Below are 16,068 nucleotides of genomic sequence, written 5' to 3' on the forward strand. Positions count from 1 at the left end.
CATGACTAGGAAATATTTTGTTTTTGTGATTGTATGATGGTATGCTTATGTGACTACGTGGGTATGGGATTAGACTTTAGGGATGTTGTTCGCGTCTATTAGATTCCTTGAGATCTTATTAGAAGGGTACTTGATCAATACTCATTCTACTAAGAATTCTTGATTTTTCGTGGGACGAATCTCATCACTAAAGGATAATTTGTATGTGTTTATGTGACTAAGTGCTTATGTGGAGTGAATTAAATTGTTGCATGATATATGGATGTAATTATTATAGTTTAACGTGTGAGGCAAGTTACGAGCACATTTGGAATTATGTGCTAAATTATCTACCTTGTTCTTTAATTAGGATGTTAGGAAGAGTTCGGACTCGAGGTGGTAGGGGTGGAAGGCGAGGTCGAGGTCACTGAGGTGTGTTTAAGGTGCCGGTCCAAGGGGTCCCGGTACAAGAAGAGGGTTTAGGCCAAACCGACATGGCCGAACAAGTGGGGCAAGCGGAAGTGCCAGGGCAAGCCGGCCAAGCCGCAATGGGGGCTCTAGCCCGGGAGATGGCAGGGGTTTTGAGGGAGTCCATGAACATTCTGAGGGCGGAGACCCAAGCAAGGGAGAATGTTGCAGAGACTAGAGCTAGCTTCCTCACGAGGGAGTTCTTAAGGGCCAAGCCGGATGAATTCCATGGTGGGTCCAATCCAAAGAAGGCGGATGAATGGTTGGAACAAACTGTGAAGACCTTTGATATGCTTCACATAGAGGATGGGGAGTTGAGGGTGACCCTTGCTAGTTATTACCTCAAAGGCGACGCTGGCCAATGGTGGAAGTATGCAAAGGGCCGGATACCACCAACATGGGAGGCATTTGTGACGGCCTTCCAAGATAAGTACCTACCTCCCACGGCTAGGGAGAGGTTGAGGCAGGAATTCAAGGACCTTTTGCAATTAAATATGTTCATGGCCGAGTATGAAGCGGCCTTTTCTAGCTTGTCCCGGTTTGCACCGAAGTTGGTAGCAACGGAAGAGCGTCGTTGCTTTGAGTTTGAGCAGAGGTTGAGGAAAAAAATTTTGTTCAAAGTTGCCGGGAACATGATCCGAGAGTATGATAGCCTTGTGGAGGTGGCCGTACATGCGGAGATTATGGTGGAGGCCAAGGAGGCGAGACTTCGAAATTCGAGGTCTAAGGGCCAAGGGTCATAGGGGGACTTTAGGCCTAACAAGAAGAGTAGGAGCACTTTCACATCCCAATCCCAGCCGCAGCAGTCTAGGTCCACTTTTCCCTTGCCTAGTGCGGGCTCGGGAAAGAGTGCATCGAGTGGGTTCTCTTGCTTCAAATGTGGCCAATTGGGTCACAAGGCCTTTGCGTGTCCACAGAAGGGAGGGGAACAACAGATGTTACCACCACCACCTAACCGATCCGAGAATCAGTCTCAGTCTCAGAGTAGGGGGCAAGGGCCTACTTGTTTCCAGCGCGGTCAATCAGGGTACATGAAGAGAGCTTGCTCGCAGTTGGGAGGCGCTTCTGGCGCATCCGGGTCGAGGCAGACCCAGAGTCATCAGCAGACCCATTCAGTCCAGACTTCGAGAGTCCACCAGGGAGCCGCTTCGGCACAGTCAGTTCAACAAGCCTATGCTCCAAGGGATGAGCAGGTTGACCAGAGGCCTCAGGGGCGCGTGTATGCTGCTACAGTGCCAGAGCAGATGCCAGGACCTTCGGTCATGAGAGGTATATTTATTGTGTGTAATTCATTGGCCAGTGTGTTGATAGATACGGGTGCGTCACATTCATTCATGTCTGCAGCATTTGCATCCGCATTTGGGTTAGAGGTGGCACAGTTAGCGTCTCCACTCAGAGTTGAGTCGCGAGTTGGGGGTACAGTTGACCTAGACCGGGGATGTCGTGATTGTGAGATAGAGGTTGCTAGGCATAGACTTTCGTTTGCTTTTGTGTTGTTAGACATGTCCAGTTTCGACGTTATTCTAGGCATGGATTGGTTGTCTTCGTATCGGGCAGTGATTGATTGCTTTCGGCAAAGAGTCTCAGTGTGCACTTCAGGTGGCGATTGTTTTTATTTTCTGGGGGATAGGGTTGATCGGGCCTTGTCACCGGTGTTTGATCCTCGTAGTAGGAGCGAGCTTAGCAGCCTTCTAGCTACTCTCTTGAATAGTGAGAGTGTTGGGACTCGAGTTGAGTTGCCAAGGATGGTGTGTGAGTACCCGGAGGTGTTTCCCGAAGACCTTATCAGTTTGCCACCCCACCGGGAGATTGAGTTCACTATCGACTTAGTGCCTGGAACGACACCCATTTCTATGGCGCCGTATAGATTTGCCCCCGCGGAGTTGCATGAATTGAAGATCCAACTCCAAGAGCTTTTAGACAAGGGCTTCATGCTCCCTAGTACGTAACCTTGGGGAGCGCTGACCCTCTTTGCGAAGAAGAAGGATGGGTCGTTACGGTTTTGTATCGATTACCGTAAGTTGAACCGAGTCACTGTTAAGAACAAATACCCTTTACCCAGAATAGACAACTTGTTCGATCAACTTAGAGGGTCTTGTTGCTTTTCGAAGATAGACTTGAGGTCGGGATACCACCAGTTAAGAGTCCGGGAGGAGGACATCCAGAAAACGGCCTTTCGTACGCGTTATGGCCACTACGAGTTCCTAGTAATGCCCTTTGGGTTGACTAACGCACCGGCTTCTTTCATAGACTTGATGAATCGTATTTTTAAGGAGTACTTGGATCGTTTTGTGGTCATCTTCGTGGACGACATCCTTACCTATTCGACCTCCAAGGAGGGACATGAGACTCATTTGAGGATAGTGCTTGACTTGCTTAGGGAGTATCGGTTGTATGCCAAATTTGAAAAGTGTGAGTTTTGGCTCCTCGAGGTGAAGTTTTTGGGCCACGTTGTGTCAAGTGAGGGAGTAACAGTAGATTCTTCGAAGATAGATTCTGTGCAAGATTGGGAGCAACCTAAAAATGTTTTTGAGATCCGGAGTTTCTTGGGATTGGCGTGGTACTATCGGCGATTTGTGAGGGACTTTTCTAAATTAGGCGCGCCTTTGACTAGATTGACTAGAAAGGGGGTCAAGTTTGCGTGGGGTGAAGCTTGTGAAAAGTCTTTTCAGGAGCTAAAGACTAGGTTGACCACGGCACCGGTGTTGATCATTCCAGAGAGAGGTTTGGGGTATACTGTCTTCTGTGATGCATCTCGGGATGGGCTTGGTTGTGCTTTGTTGCAAGAGGGAAATGTTGTAGCGTATGGTTCCCGACAGTTAAAAATCCATAAGAAGAATTACCCTACCTATGACTTAGAACTAGCTGCAGTAGTGTTTGCCTTGAAGATTTGGAGGCATTACTTGTATGGTGAGAAGTTTGAGATTTTCTCCGACCATAAGAGCTTGAAATATTTGTTTTCCCAGAAAGACTTAAATCTAAGACAACGTAGATGGATGGAATTTTTAGAAGACTATGATTTTGAATTACACTATCACCCGGGGAAGGCCAATGTAGTGACTGACGCCTTGAGTCAAAAAACTGTGAGTAGTTTGGCGTGTGTGGCCATTCGGGAGTGGAGTATGTTGCGTGAAGTCGGCAAGTTTGAATTGCAATTGAGTGAGTCCGAAGGAGGTGCAACATTGTTTAGCTTGAGTGCTCAACCTGTTTTGATTAGCAAAGTTATAGAAGCACAACAAGGGGATCGGGAAGTAGAGTAAATTCGGGATAAGATCTCTAATGGGAAGGAAGAGAAGGGTTTGAATATTCACTCGGACCAGAGTATACGCTACCTAGACCGTTTATTTGTGCCTAAATCTCATAGAGATGAGGTGCTTTGGGAATTCCATCATTCACGCCTTGCGGTACACCCGAGAGGCACCAAAATGTATCGTGACCTTAGCCGTCAGTTTTGGTGGAGGGGTATGAAGCGGGATATCGCGTCCTTTGTGTCCAAGTGCCTTACTTGTCAGCAAGTCAAGGCCGAGCACCAAAGACCAGCAGGTTTGCTACAACCCTTACCTATAGCCGAGTGGAAATGGGAGCACGTGACCATGGACTTTGTAGTTGGGCTTCCTAGAACGCAACGGGGCAATGATACCATTTGGGTAATTGTTGATAGACTAACCAAGTCCACTCACTTCATTCCTATTCGAAGTAACGACTCAGTTGAGCACTTGGTAGAGTTATATGTTAGGGAGATAGTTCAGCTTCATGGGGTGCCGGTCACCATTGTGTCAGATAGGGATCCTCGTTTTATCGCCCGATTATGGCAAAGCCTTCAAGAGGCATTGGGGACCAAGTTAACCTTTAGTACCGCCTACCACCCGCAGACCGATGGGCAATCGGAATGCACTATACAGATTTTGGAATAAATGCTTAGAGCTTGTGTCCTAGATTTCAAGGGGTCTTGGGAGAGACACTTACCGTTGATTGAGTTCACCTACAACAATAGTTACCAGGCTAGCATCGAGATGGCACCGTTTGAGGCCTTGTATGGCCGACCTTGTAGGTCACCGGTTTGTTGGGCTGAGGTAGGGGATACACCGTTGTTGGGTCCGAAAATTGTGAGGGAGACAACCGAGAAAGTTACTCTCATTCGTACAAGGTTGGCTACAGCTCAAAGCCGACAAAAAAGTTATGCCGATAAGAGGAGGCGACCCTTATCCTTTGATGTGGGTGATCACGTGTTTCTTAAGATTTCACCTAGACGGGGTTTAATGAGGTTTGGCAAGAGCGGGAAGTTGTCTCCAAGGTTCATTGGGCCTTTTGAGGTATTAGAGACAATCGGAGAAGTGGCCTACCGGTTAGCCTTACTGCCACAACTTTTGGAGGTTCACAATGTGTTTCACGTGTCAATGCGTAGGAAATACGAGCCCGATCCTTCTCACGTGTTAGATTGGGTTGATTTGGAGGTAGATGAGGACGCCTCTTATGAGGAGCGACCGGTTCAAATTCTAGTTACCCGGGAGCAAGTGTTGCAGGGTAAGACCATACCATTAGTCAAGGTGTTGTGGAGGCACCATGGAGTTGAAGAAGTGACTTGGGAGAGGGAGGCAGAAGTCCGCTCCAAATATCCGGATTTGTTTGAAAATGTTTAGTTGCATACTCTAATTTGTAATGTTTCCCTATAATGAAGGGAGAGGGGTTAGGTGGTTAATTGTAGGTTGTTGTATATGTTGTTGCTCTAACCTTGATATTGTGAAAGAAAGACATTTTGCCATTTATATTGCATCCCGGATGTTTGATATGAGAAATTATTATGTTGGAGAATGAGGATAAAAAGTATAATACCATAGGGTGGACATTTCATTTCATTCTAGCTTGAGCAATTGCACTTTGATGAGGAAATGATAAGGAAAATGCCAAATGTCAGTTGAACATGAATGTTGTAAATTGTTAATGTTGTTGAATTAACTATTGTTGATAGAACACTCTTGTTTAGTGGGTTTATTCAAATTTTGGGGACGAAATTTCCTATGGTGAGGAGGTTGTAATGACCAGGTTTCCTTCATTCCTTTCCTTCTCTTTGGCTTCGTCCTCTCTTACTTCCGTTGGGTTTGAAACGTCCGAAAGTTATATCAAATCTAAGCCCTTATTCATGTTTTGTTTGGGTGTGTTGAATCTCGTTTGTTCCGGAGCGCGTTGCAGCAAGTTCGGAGCGTTCGGGAGCCAAGTTGTGAAAATCCGGGCTGGAAAGCAGGGGGCCGCACGTGCAGGGGCCCAGGGCCGCACGTGCGAGTAGTGGTGTGTTTGGCTGAGCAGCATACTGCCTAAAAAGGACGAACGGGAGACAGGTGCGGGGAGCGCCGCACGTGCGGGGTGGGAGTGCCGCACGTGGGGGAGGGACGTGCCGCATGTGCGGGGATGGGCGCCGCACGTGCGGGACTTGGGCAGCCCGAAAACCCCATTTTTCTTACATTTTGTGTCGAACTTGTAACACATTTTGGGGCTCATTCTCTCACTCTAAAACCTATTTTCTACCCACCTTCTCTCTAGAAATCATCCCTAGCATTAAAGACTCTTTGATCTTACAAATCTTGGGGCTTAGATTCAACATCATTCCTCTCTATTTTGGGTCTACAAGCTAGAGCAACATTGTGTGGTGTGGTTAGAGCTTTGACAACTTGGGTTTCTAGGGTTTCTTCTCTCTCACCATCTCCATTTCTTCACCAAGCTTTGAGGTAGGGTTTCCTTTGAGTTATATGTGTATTTATGCAAGTTTCTTGTTGATTTTGTGAAACCCTCTATGTATTTGAAAATGGAGCCTAGGGCTCAAGAAATTGTTGATTTTTGCTTAAAGAAAAACTCATCTCATCTTCTTTTAAAGAATATTTGAGAAGTGTGGAACCTTGTAGATTGAGATTGATATGCATGGAGAGAGTTCATAAAGGAGATGAAAAATGTTTAGATTTTGTGAAAAACTAGAAATTGGGGCTTTTTGTGAAAACATGGAAATCCATGGAGTAAAATATCCTTTCTTGTGTTTATATGGGTGTGTGAGTATATAGTTTATATTTGGTAAGAAAAATGATAATTTTCTTGATATATGAGAGTGAGGAATTTACTTTGAAGGTTGTTGCTAGTGACATGGAAAAATAATTTATTGTGAGAAGATAGTTATTGAACACTATTGACTTTGAGAATTGAAAACTCGGAGGTTGATATTGAAAGTCTCACATAATCATGGAATGACTAGGGTGTTATGAAATATGTATAATAATGAGCTAATTCTACGTGTTAATTGACACCAGTGGAACATGTTATTTATTGTGTAATGGTATTGGAGGAAGGTAAAGGAAGAAACGCTATGGAATGTCATTGTTGCATCATATCTTCATGTAAATTTTGTCATTTCTATACATCATGGCAGGAGTTTTGAAAAACATCTACATTGAGAAAGGTTATATTGTAATAAGAATTATGAGAATGTTAAAGGGGTAAATACGTGGTAAGTCCAGATAGAGGGTGTAGTTGTATTTGATAAGATGGCCTGAGTGTCCTTGGTGAAAGACTAGAAAACCACGCGGATAGGTGTCGAGCCTTCTGGTTAGCACTGGTAAAAATGACAGTTTGGTAGTGTTTGTTGAGCCTACTTGCAGACATCAGCCTAGGGATTACCAGAAATGTATTTACCGTCCCCTTTTGATTTAAAATTAGGAGTGTGGGAAATTAATGAGGTTGTATAAATGTTGACTGTAAGCATAGTATGAGTTTTCCTTCAAATGGTGTGGCAAAACATATGCATTTACATAAAATATTGTGAATCTTGCGCAAATGTACATACTTTGTTAAGGTTTCTCTACTGGGCTATATGCTCAGCCCTATGGGTTTTGGTGCAGGTAAAGATGTGGTGATCCTGCCAAATTGAGGGCATGGAAGTATTTTGAGAAGAGTAGTGCACTTTTATTTTTTTGTGATTAATTTTAAAGCCAAGGGCTATTTTGTTTTGGGTCCGAGTGACCACTTTTGTGTAACTAGGCTTATGCCTTGGAAGATGTAAGTCATTAAGGGCATTGTATTGATTTGAGAATGGATGCTTTACATGCTATAGATTCATATGCTTTGTATCGATGAATGTATACCTGCATGTAAAACCTTTGTAAGGACTCTAATTTAATTATGTAAAGATGGGTAGATTATTGTTATTGTTGAGTGAATGTTGATCACTTGTGGGTAGTTCATGTCAAATTATTTTGGGGCGTTACAATGGCCTTGTATTTGATGGTTCACTATTAAGTTTAAGCTCAATTTTAGTACATTTTGAGTTTATTTCAATCGTGTTCTGTGTAGGCTTGCTTTGAAGGTAACCCATTTAAGACAATTCTTGGTCCTTTCAAGCTCTTCTGGCAATGCATGTGCTCAAAACCTGAGTATGTTTTCTTTCATTCGGTGATTTATCCCAAAAAAGATTATTTTTTCTCTTTCATTCACTTATACTATAGTACATTCTTTTGATATACTCATGAAGCATCTAAGATTATGTCTTCTTTAAATCTTCAGAATTTTCTAATTGGTCACTGAAAGCCTTTCGTTGGCAGTTAATCACATAGAATACCAGATATGTAGATTATAATTTGTTAGAAGTTGCTTCATTGTCCAAAATTTCCATCGCACAATAATTTGAAGTCTTTTTCTACCTTTTGAGATAACTAATTGCTTAATTCTAATTTCAATTGTTCCATTACATTCTGAAGTAATTGTGTAGACACCCCATTTTTGACCGTCCTCAAGACTTGGACGTCACCGTTTGAACACTCGGTGATCATCCATGTTTGTGTTCGTTTGGAGTTCCCGGAGGTCTCGGCTACGCGCCTTGCCTCAGGATCTCCGAACTCGACCGTTTAGTGTCTGGTTTTGCACCAAACACTTGCTTTTTGCCTTGGAAGGGCAGGGTAGGGCTTGTAGACCATCCCCACCCACCACCGGCAGTGGCTAGAGGCCACCGGCTGGTTTTTGCTTCCATCGGCACTGTAGTTTGCTGGTCGACATCTTATATTGCCGGTCGGCACTTTTTAATGCCGGTCGGCACTCTATTTTGCCAAAATGGCATTTTTGGCCGGCCGACTACTGTGCATCTGCTTTTGCAGATATTTTAAGACAGCTTTCTTGCCTTTTGCTCCCCTCCATACACGTGTATGGAGGGATCTCCCTCTTATGAAGCTTGTCTTGTAAGCTTTACAAGACAAAAGCTTCTATAAAGAGAGGGGCTCTCTCTTGTTGCAAGGTTAGGGACTTTAGACATTTTAGGGAGGGAAAAACACAGACCAAGCTCTGGTTTTAGGGTTTGAGTTGCGTACACATCCTATCTCTATATTCACTCTTGTGTGTGTTTTAGTCCATACTATTGCACACAAGCACCTAGTGTTTCACCTTCCTCTTGAAACTAAGGTTCTAAGGGCTTGTTCTTGAGGTTCTTGACTGGTTTGGAGCCCAAGGAAGCAACAAGGTCACCATTGTTGAAGAGGTCTACAAGGGTAAGAACCTTACCCCTTTTTACCCCGTTTTTGCATTGTATTTTTACCTGTCTTAAAATCGTTTTTGAGCTTGGTGTATAATACAAAAAAGTTCTTTTTTTTAAGCCCTCTTGGTTGTTTGTTAAGAGTGTTTTGTGATTTGGGTAAGTTTGAAAACCCTTAGGCCTTGAAAGGCCTCATTTTGTGCCCTTTTGTGTGAACTCCCGGATTTTGGTGCCGGGGTCTCTTCACCATTGAAATCTTGAGGGATTTTAGTTGTGAAGGTGATGCCTTGAAGTCCCAAGAAGGAGAGGGTCACCCCCTCTCCTTGTTGTCCTTGAAAAGGACATGTTTTGGCCTCTAAAGGGAGCCTATGTTTGAGTGTGTGTTGAGCATGTATAGGCTGTTTTTCATGCTTATATTTACATAATATGACATGATTTTAAATTGGTTTTGGTACTCCATGCATGCTTAGCATAGTTGCCATGTAATGCCTTGTGATCCCTTAACATGTCTTAGGTTGTGTGCCTTTGTTTTTAGCATGTTTTAGGCTTACATTTGTGAAGATTTTGTGCTTATCTTGACATGTTTTAGGTCTGTCCATAGGTGTTTGGGGTGATTTTAGCATGCTTAGCATAGCCTCTTTGCATTTCGGCTTGTTGGCCTTAAGTATGTGCATGCATAGCATGACATCTTTGCATTGATTTGGTGGTTTGGGGCCACCCTACATGTTATTTCAGTCCCATTTTCATGCCTATGTGTTTGCCTTGCATGCTTCTTTAATGCTTTGGAAGCATGTGTTGCATGCTTCATGTTTTGACCATTGTGCATGCCTCTGAATTTGAGCCACTTAGATGCCATCTAAGTAGTCCTTTAGCCTTGCTTTAACATGCTAAAAATCTGTTTTTAGTTGTTTAATGCATGCCATGATTGTTGTGCTAAATGTGCTTCAAAGCTTTATGACTTGCCTCAAGTATTTGGACCATGCTTGCATGCATTTGCTTATCTTGTTTAACATGATTTGGCATCATTTTATAGCATGATTTTAGAGCTCATGTTGCATGCTAATTGTCCATGAAATCTCTTTTCGAGTATGCTTGAATGTTGCTTGCTTAATGCTTAAGGCTTGGACCATAACATGTGTATGTGTGCATGTGTGTTTATCCTTCATTTTTGGGCATTTTGGCCGCTGTTTTAGGCCTATTTAGAGCTGCCTAATTCATGTTTAAGTCCATCCTCTATTTGGTTTGCATGCTTACCTTGCATGCTTGCTTGTATGCTTTGCATAAGTACATTGCATTGTTCATGTTGCATGAAAGATAACATGCTTAGGTTGCATTGCATCAACATGCATTCCTTGTCCCTTGATTTGGTGATAGGGATTGGGACTTTGGTTTGATTTGGTTTGCACGCATTTGAAATCAAAGTCGCATACTTGGTTCTTTGGGCCATCATGCATGGAAATGCGCGATTGGTGGTCCGAGAATCGAGACGCATGCCCCTTTGAGTCATTACCATGATAAGGGACATGATTGGTGCATATATGTCTTGAATTGTGCTGCCATGCTTTGCCTTGTCCTCTGCTGCTGTGAGTTGCAGGTTCTGCAGGCCTTTTTTGCCGACCGGCAGTATATATTGCCGACCGGCAGTGAACCAGCAGCCGATAGCTTCATTTTGTGCCGGTGACTAAACCACACTGCCGGTGGCAATTATATGCAGCCGGTGGCACTCCCCAGCATCCAGAGAAGCAGTCCTGAGGTTTTGACAGCCTCCAGAGGAGCAAAGGAAGGAAAACAGAGGCAGCCTGTGCATGGTGGTGCATTTCCGAGCAAGACCGAGCGTGCATTGCATCAGGCTCTCCTCCCGAGGAGGTTTACTGTTTTTTCTTAGATTAATTAATTTGTTAATTAATTAATTAATTTGTAATATTTAATTAGCTTGCGTAGTTAATTAATTTGTAATATTTATTCGGTCCCTCTGAGCGAGGGCAAATCTGTAATAAGTGTGTGTGAGTGTGTGAATGTCTTCCAATCTCACGTCTTTCTTCCCTTTTATTTACCTGCTTATAATGGTAGATTAGGGCATTTTTCGGATTAGCATACCTTATGCTATGCATGCGTGCATTCATGCATTTGTATTACATGCATTGGGCTCGGCACATCACGCTAACTGCATTTGTACTTCAATTCCAAATTGAATACGTGCATCAATTGATCGCATTTCATATGCCATGTTTAGGTTAGCCGAGCCTACTTTGATTGCATCTTGTATGTGTTGCATCAGGCAATTTAACATGAGCTAGGACATGCATGTTTGCTAACTAGTTTATTGTTTTGGCACGGAGTACGATGTAAGTATTTCCGCTTTAGCATATCGCATGAGTGTGAATGTCGCCATGATAGCATGCTTAACATGTGGCTAGATGCTTATGTGTTATAAATTGTTTGGATGCCTGCGGGTGAAGGTTGGATTGTTTGAGTTGGAAAAACTCGTTGAAATCCATATTTAGCCTACTCGCGAGTAGCAAATTCCAAAGCACTTTTCAAAACAAACGGATATGCAATGCTTATTTCCAAATTAGGCAATCTAGTCTATACTTGTTTGCTGTGCGCATAACATAGTAATTCTAGGCTAACAACTGGAATAAGAACACATAACGTTTTCAAAATCGGATATCACGGTTAGTAGAGGCCGGTCTTCGGACCGGGCGAAAGGGGGTGCTCATAGCTGACCTTCCCCGATCGTACCCAAGCTCCCGAGCCGAGACAACTCCGGTGATGACAGACACGTGGCCTTCGGCACCGAGTCAGGGTTTCCTAAATTCTCCCATTTTAAAAATATTTAGGTAGCGACTCTGTATCTGGCAAAGCAGTCCATGTTTGGCACTACTTTTCAAAAAATCTGTTTTTCTCAAAACGATTTGCCGGATTTGGACTCTTTGGTTCAAGATTTAGAACCGTGACACAAATCGAGTCCGAGCTGTAGCACCCCCAAATGAACAGAACGGGAACTCACCCTCCCGGGGCGTTCGGGGGACGTCTACAAATTGTTGCCGCTAATCAATTGATTGAATGTTTGGTGTACAGTGAAGAACCAACGGAACCATTCTACTATTTGCAATTGGACCCACCAACAAGAGAAGTGAAGCTTGAGTGATGCTCGTCTCCAAATGCCATATATCTGCTTTTAGATTGGACCCTTATGTCCTCTGAATTTCAAGTTTTGCTATCGTTGCCTGATATGCTAATATGGCATATATTTTGGCTTTCAAGTTCAAAATAATATGATTTTTCACATTGTAGTGGAAAAGCTTGTTTTGAATAAACTAGCCAATTGATGACACTTTTAATTATTCCTTTGATACGCAGCACTTGTGACCATTCAAATTCCCTCTAGTTTACTTACATTTTCTTCCCCAACAAGTCGGTGTGTCTTTTATAGGCCCACTTATTTTCAGAAGATGCATCATGTCCTCAACTGAAACACATATAGGGTTGTAAATGAGTTGAGTCGAGCTAAGTAGTAGGTTATTCAAACTTGATTTAAAAACTTAACAAGCTTCCAAAATATGTTCAAGCATGGCTTGTTTACCTTTCAAGTCGATCTCAAACGAGTTTCGATTGAGCGGATAACTAGAACTCAAGTAGCTTTATTTTCATAATATATATAAGCTTATTGAGCTCAGTAATAGGTTGAATGAAATAGAGTTATTCTTACATGGAGATGTGGGCTCCTGAGCCTGTATCATCCTCTTCATTATATTCAATTGAAACAGCTCTGAATATTCACTGGGAACAGACAATTAATACAAACCTAGTGAACCGGTTGATTTCAATCTTCTTACGTAGGATCCATAAATTTCCTACTCTACTTACAAACCAAATATGTTTAATCCCAAGCAACAACTAGAAATCAATGATGGGTTCTCCGATTGTGAGGTTTCGCTCAGGAGCCCATGGTAGGTTGAACAACTTTGTCGTGATGAACTTGAAGATCTTGTTCACATTTATGTTGTAGGTTGCACTTGGAAAGAAAAGTGTTGCATTCAGGGCCCTTGCATATGCTCTTGCCTGTTAACAACAATGCACACATGACAAATAGTTTCTTATATTGGATTTAGGGTTTAGGTGGGAACAACGAACCGCTGTTCTTTTGAAAATTATTTTTTGGAAACATATCAGTTTCAGGAAACACTTATAAACTGTTTCATGAATTTTAGAAAATTGTTTCTACACAAAATTGAAATTGAAAATTGTTTTTGAAACTTTTCATTATTTTTGTTTCTAAAAACACGAAATTAAATCTTTTTGAAAAAAATACCGAACAGGCCATGTTTGCGACTTAATCAGTGTGTTCCAAGAGTCAAAAAATATGTTTCTTACTAAAGAATTGACTATGATGTCTATGTCCCTTCAATCCCTTTCTATGAATATACTCAAAAAAAGAATAATCAAATTTGATTTGTATTTTTTCCAGCTAGAAATCATTAAATGGATATGACCCAGTAAATCATGATGCCCTAATGTACTTGTTTTCTCTCCCTTTTTTTTTTCTTCAATCATTCTGCTTTTAATTCTATTTTTCTTCTATCATGTGAAAATTAATTACAGCAAATTTCTCAGTTAATTGATCCATGAGTCTCGCCAGCTTGGTCCACATTTTGAGACATGATAATAGTAAATGGATAAGATTTTAGTGATAGTTAATTTAGTCATATATATTTTGTATCTGAATCAGTTATATGCATATTGTTGCATGATCAGAAGAGATCAAATATATTACCTAACTTGCAATTGTCCACTGAACATCTATCGGTAATTGTACAAAATCGTCGAATTTAGAGCATGAGATTGGGATTATTAATCCGTGGGCTCAATAATCCTGTGTTTGTTTTGAAATTTTGTTTCAGGATTATTAATCTAATGGATAATTAATCTAACAAATTTGTAGGATTATTAGTAATGTGGTAGGGGTGAGATTATATATCTTGAGTTGGGAAATAAAATAAAAAGACTCTTTTACCTTCATATGTTTTCTTATCCAATGCAAATCAAACAATGGACAATGGACAATGGGATAATTTATCTTACTAATCCAATTGGATAGTGAATACCACAATAATTTGATGGAATTATTAATATCTTCACTATTAGTCTTGTGAATCAAACATGACCTATGAGTATTGGAATTGCCGTCTACAACAATTACAAAAAATTTAGTTAATACAAATTAGAAACAAGGTCAAGGGTCCTCTATATTTAAATTTCTATATCTTTCCAATCTGATGCATTTTTAATTATACAATTATGTCTCAGAAATTTATATATCTTCAAATTCTTACTACATCATGTAATACTAATGCACATTCAATTCAACCCAACCCAACGATTGTCTCAAAATTCCCACTAGATTATCTATTAAGGAATATAATGAGACAAAAGACAGAGAGGTTATGAATTAAAAATGATTTTCGAACAGAAAGTTTATACAGAAAACATATCTAAAATGATTGTCAATGACATTTTAAAATATGAGGGCAATTATGAATGTTTTGATTAGAAATTAAAAAATCATAAGAAGTCACATCATTTTTTTTTTATGGACATGAGTTTGTAGATTATTACTTTTTGGGAGTATATTAATATTTAAAAACAAAGAGATTTGGGTAAAAAGATGGGGGAAATTACCACTCAGTGGTACTTTTAGAAAGTTATTATAGATTTGTAAAAAAAATTATAATTATAATTATTAATATTTGTAAAACTTATCACTTATCTGTAATTATTATTATTTTTTTTTTTATAATTTACACTAAATTGAAATTTTCCCTAAAAAGATCACATGAGGTGGTGAAGCAGAGCATGGGTACCTGATTCCATTTCCTTGATTTTTGATATCATTTAACACTACAAACACAGAGAGAGTTAAGTAGTAATCTCATGAGTTTACTTTATTATTCATACCTAAATAATAACTACAATTTTATAATCATAATTTGTGAAAACCTTGGGCATTTTGAAAAATTACCTGTTTAAAGTACATCGACTTGTTAGATCAAACATGAATAACATTGCTATCGAGTCTTTACAAGCACTAGGAATCGGATTCTGGGATGTTTCATCTCCTTGTACACCATTCAAAATTATAATTGATCAGTAGATATATATGCATATATTTCCATTTCAATCAATAAATATCAGATGGCAAGGCTTGTCATTAGAGAAACGATTTTATTCAGATTGTTCCATTTGTATATTTTACGATTAGTTCTATACTTGTAGACTTATTATTTAGTAAATTATTATGAAAAGAAGGAACCATGCATACCTACAACCTCCAAGATTCTATAAGCAATACGTGCCCCTCCAACACAGAGTGTTTTATCCATCTGATTTAGTCCTGAATTTGATATCTCAAATCCTTCTTCTTGTCTCTCTCCCCCAACATACGTTGTCTAAAAATAAATAACAAAAAAGAAAAAAAAAATTAGAGCAAGAACAACATTTTAATATGCTATGTTTGGTTGCCAGGAAAGCATAAAACAACATTTCCAAGAAAAAAAAAGAAGCTCTTGCCAGAAAACTAGTTTTCGCAATTTGGGAATCACCCAAGAGACTGATCTTCAACGCAACCAAGTCTGAAGAGTCCCTACTGTGTTCACAGCACCCACAAGGCATGTCGGGGGTCTCAAACCCTCTCTCTGAAGCCACCAGAGATGAAGACGACATGGTGGCGATGTGTGGTAGCTGCCTATAAGTACATGACTTTCGTAGCGTGCAAGCCAGGATTTGGTTCCAGTGAAAGCGAAAGCAGCGCTGGAGGCTCGAGGCCCGACGGAGGATTCGTCGATGAACGGTGACACGTAACATGTTTTTTTTTTAACTTTTGATTTTTTTTTTTTTTTTTTTTTTTTGGGCGAAGCTTAAGTAGTGAAGAAAAAGGGTCATGTGGGATGGCCTCAAAACAGCAGGCGCAGTGCGGTCATGGAAAGGGAAAGCTGGGTTCTTTGTGGTATAATATTTTTGTGGGTGTGTTTGGGGGTATTTTTGGAACTCACTGTTTTTATATTTTTAACCACTATTTGGCTAAGACGGTGGCCGATTTATATGGACAGTTGACTTGTTTT

At 40.9% G+C, this 16,068-nt stretch overlaps 2 protein-coding genes and 1 pseudogene across 2 annotated transcripts; 2 read left to right on the forward strand and 1 right to left on the reverse strand.

Annotated features, from left to right (window-relative positions):
* The first annotated feature begins 527 nt into the window (after window positions 1-527).
* Window positions 528-1,190, forward strand: LOC145796095 (uncharacterized). The gene has a single exon (XM_082881098.1). The coding sequence runs from the start codon at window positions 528-530 to the stop codon at window positions 1,188-1,190; it is 663 nt and encodes a 220-aa protein (XP_082737224.1).
* Window positions 1,191-1,478: 288 nt separating this feature from the next.
* On the forward strand, window positions 1,479-2,396 carry LOC145796096 (uncharacterized). The gene has a single exon (XM_082881099.1). It carries the CDS (start codon window positions 1,479-1,481, stop codon window positions 2,394-2,396), a length of 918 nt encoding a protein of 305 aa, XP_082737225.1.
* A 10,451-nt stretch (window positions 2,397-12,847) lies between these two features.
* LOC114311549 (septum-promoting GTP-binding protein 1-like) lies at window positions 12,848-15,811 on the reverse strand (annotated as a pseudogene).
* Window positions 15,812-16,068: the final 257 nt, after the last annotated feature.

The sequence above is a fragment of the Camellia sinensis genome, chromosome 7 (assembly GCF_055761805.1).
Source record: "Camellia sinensis isolate YWXY chromosome 7, ASM5576180v1, whole genome shotgun sequence".
Classification (NCBI taxonomy): Eukaryota; Viridiplantae; Streptophyta; class Magnoliopsida; order Ericales; family Theaceae; genus Camellia; species Camellia sinensis.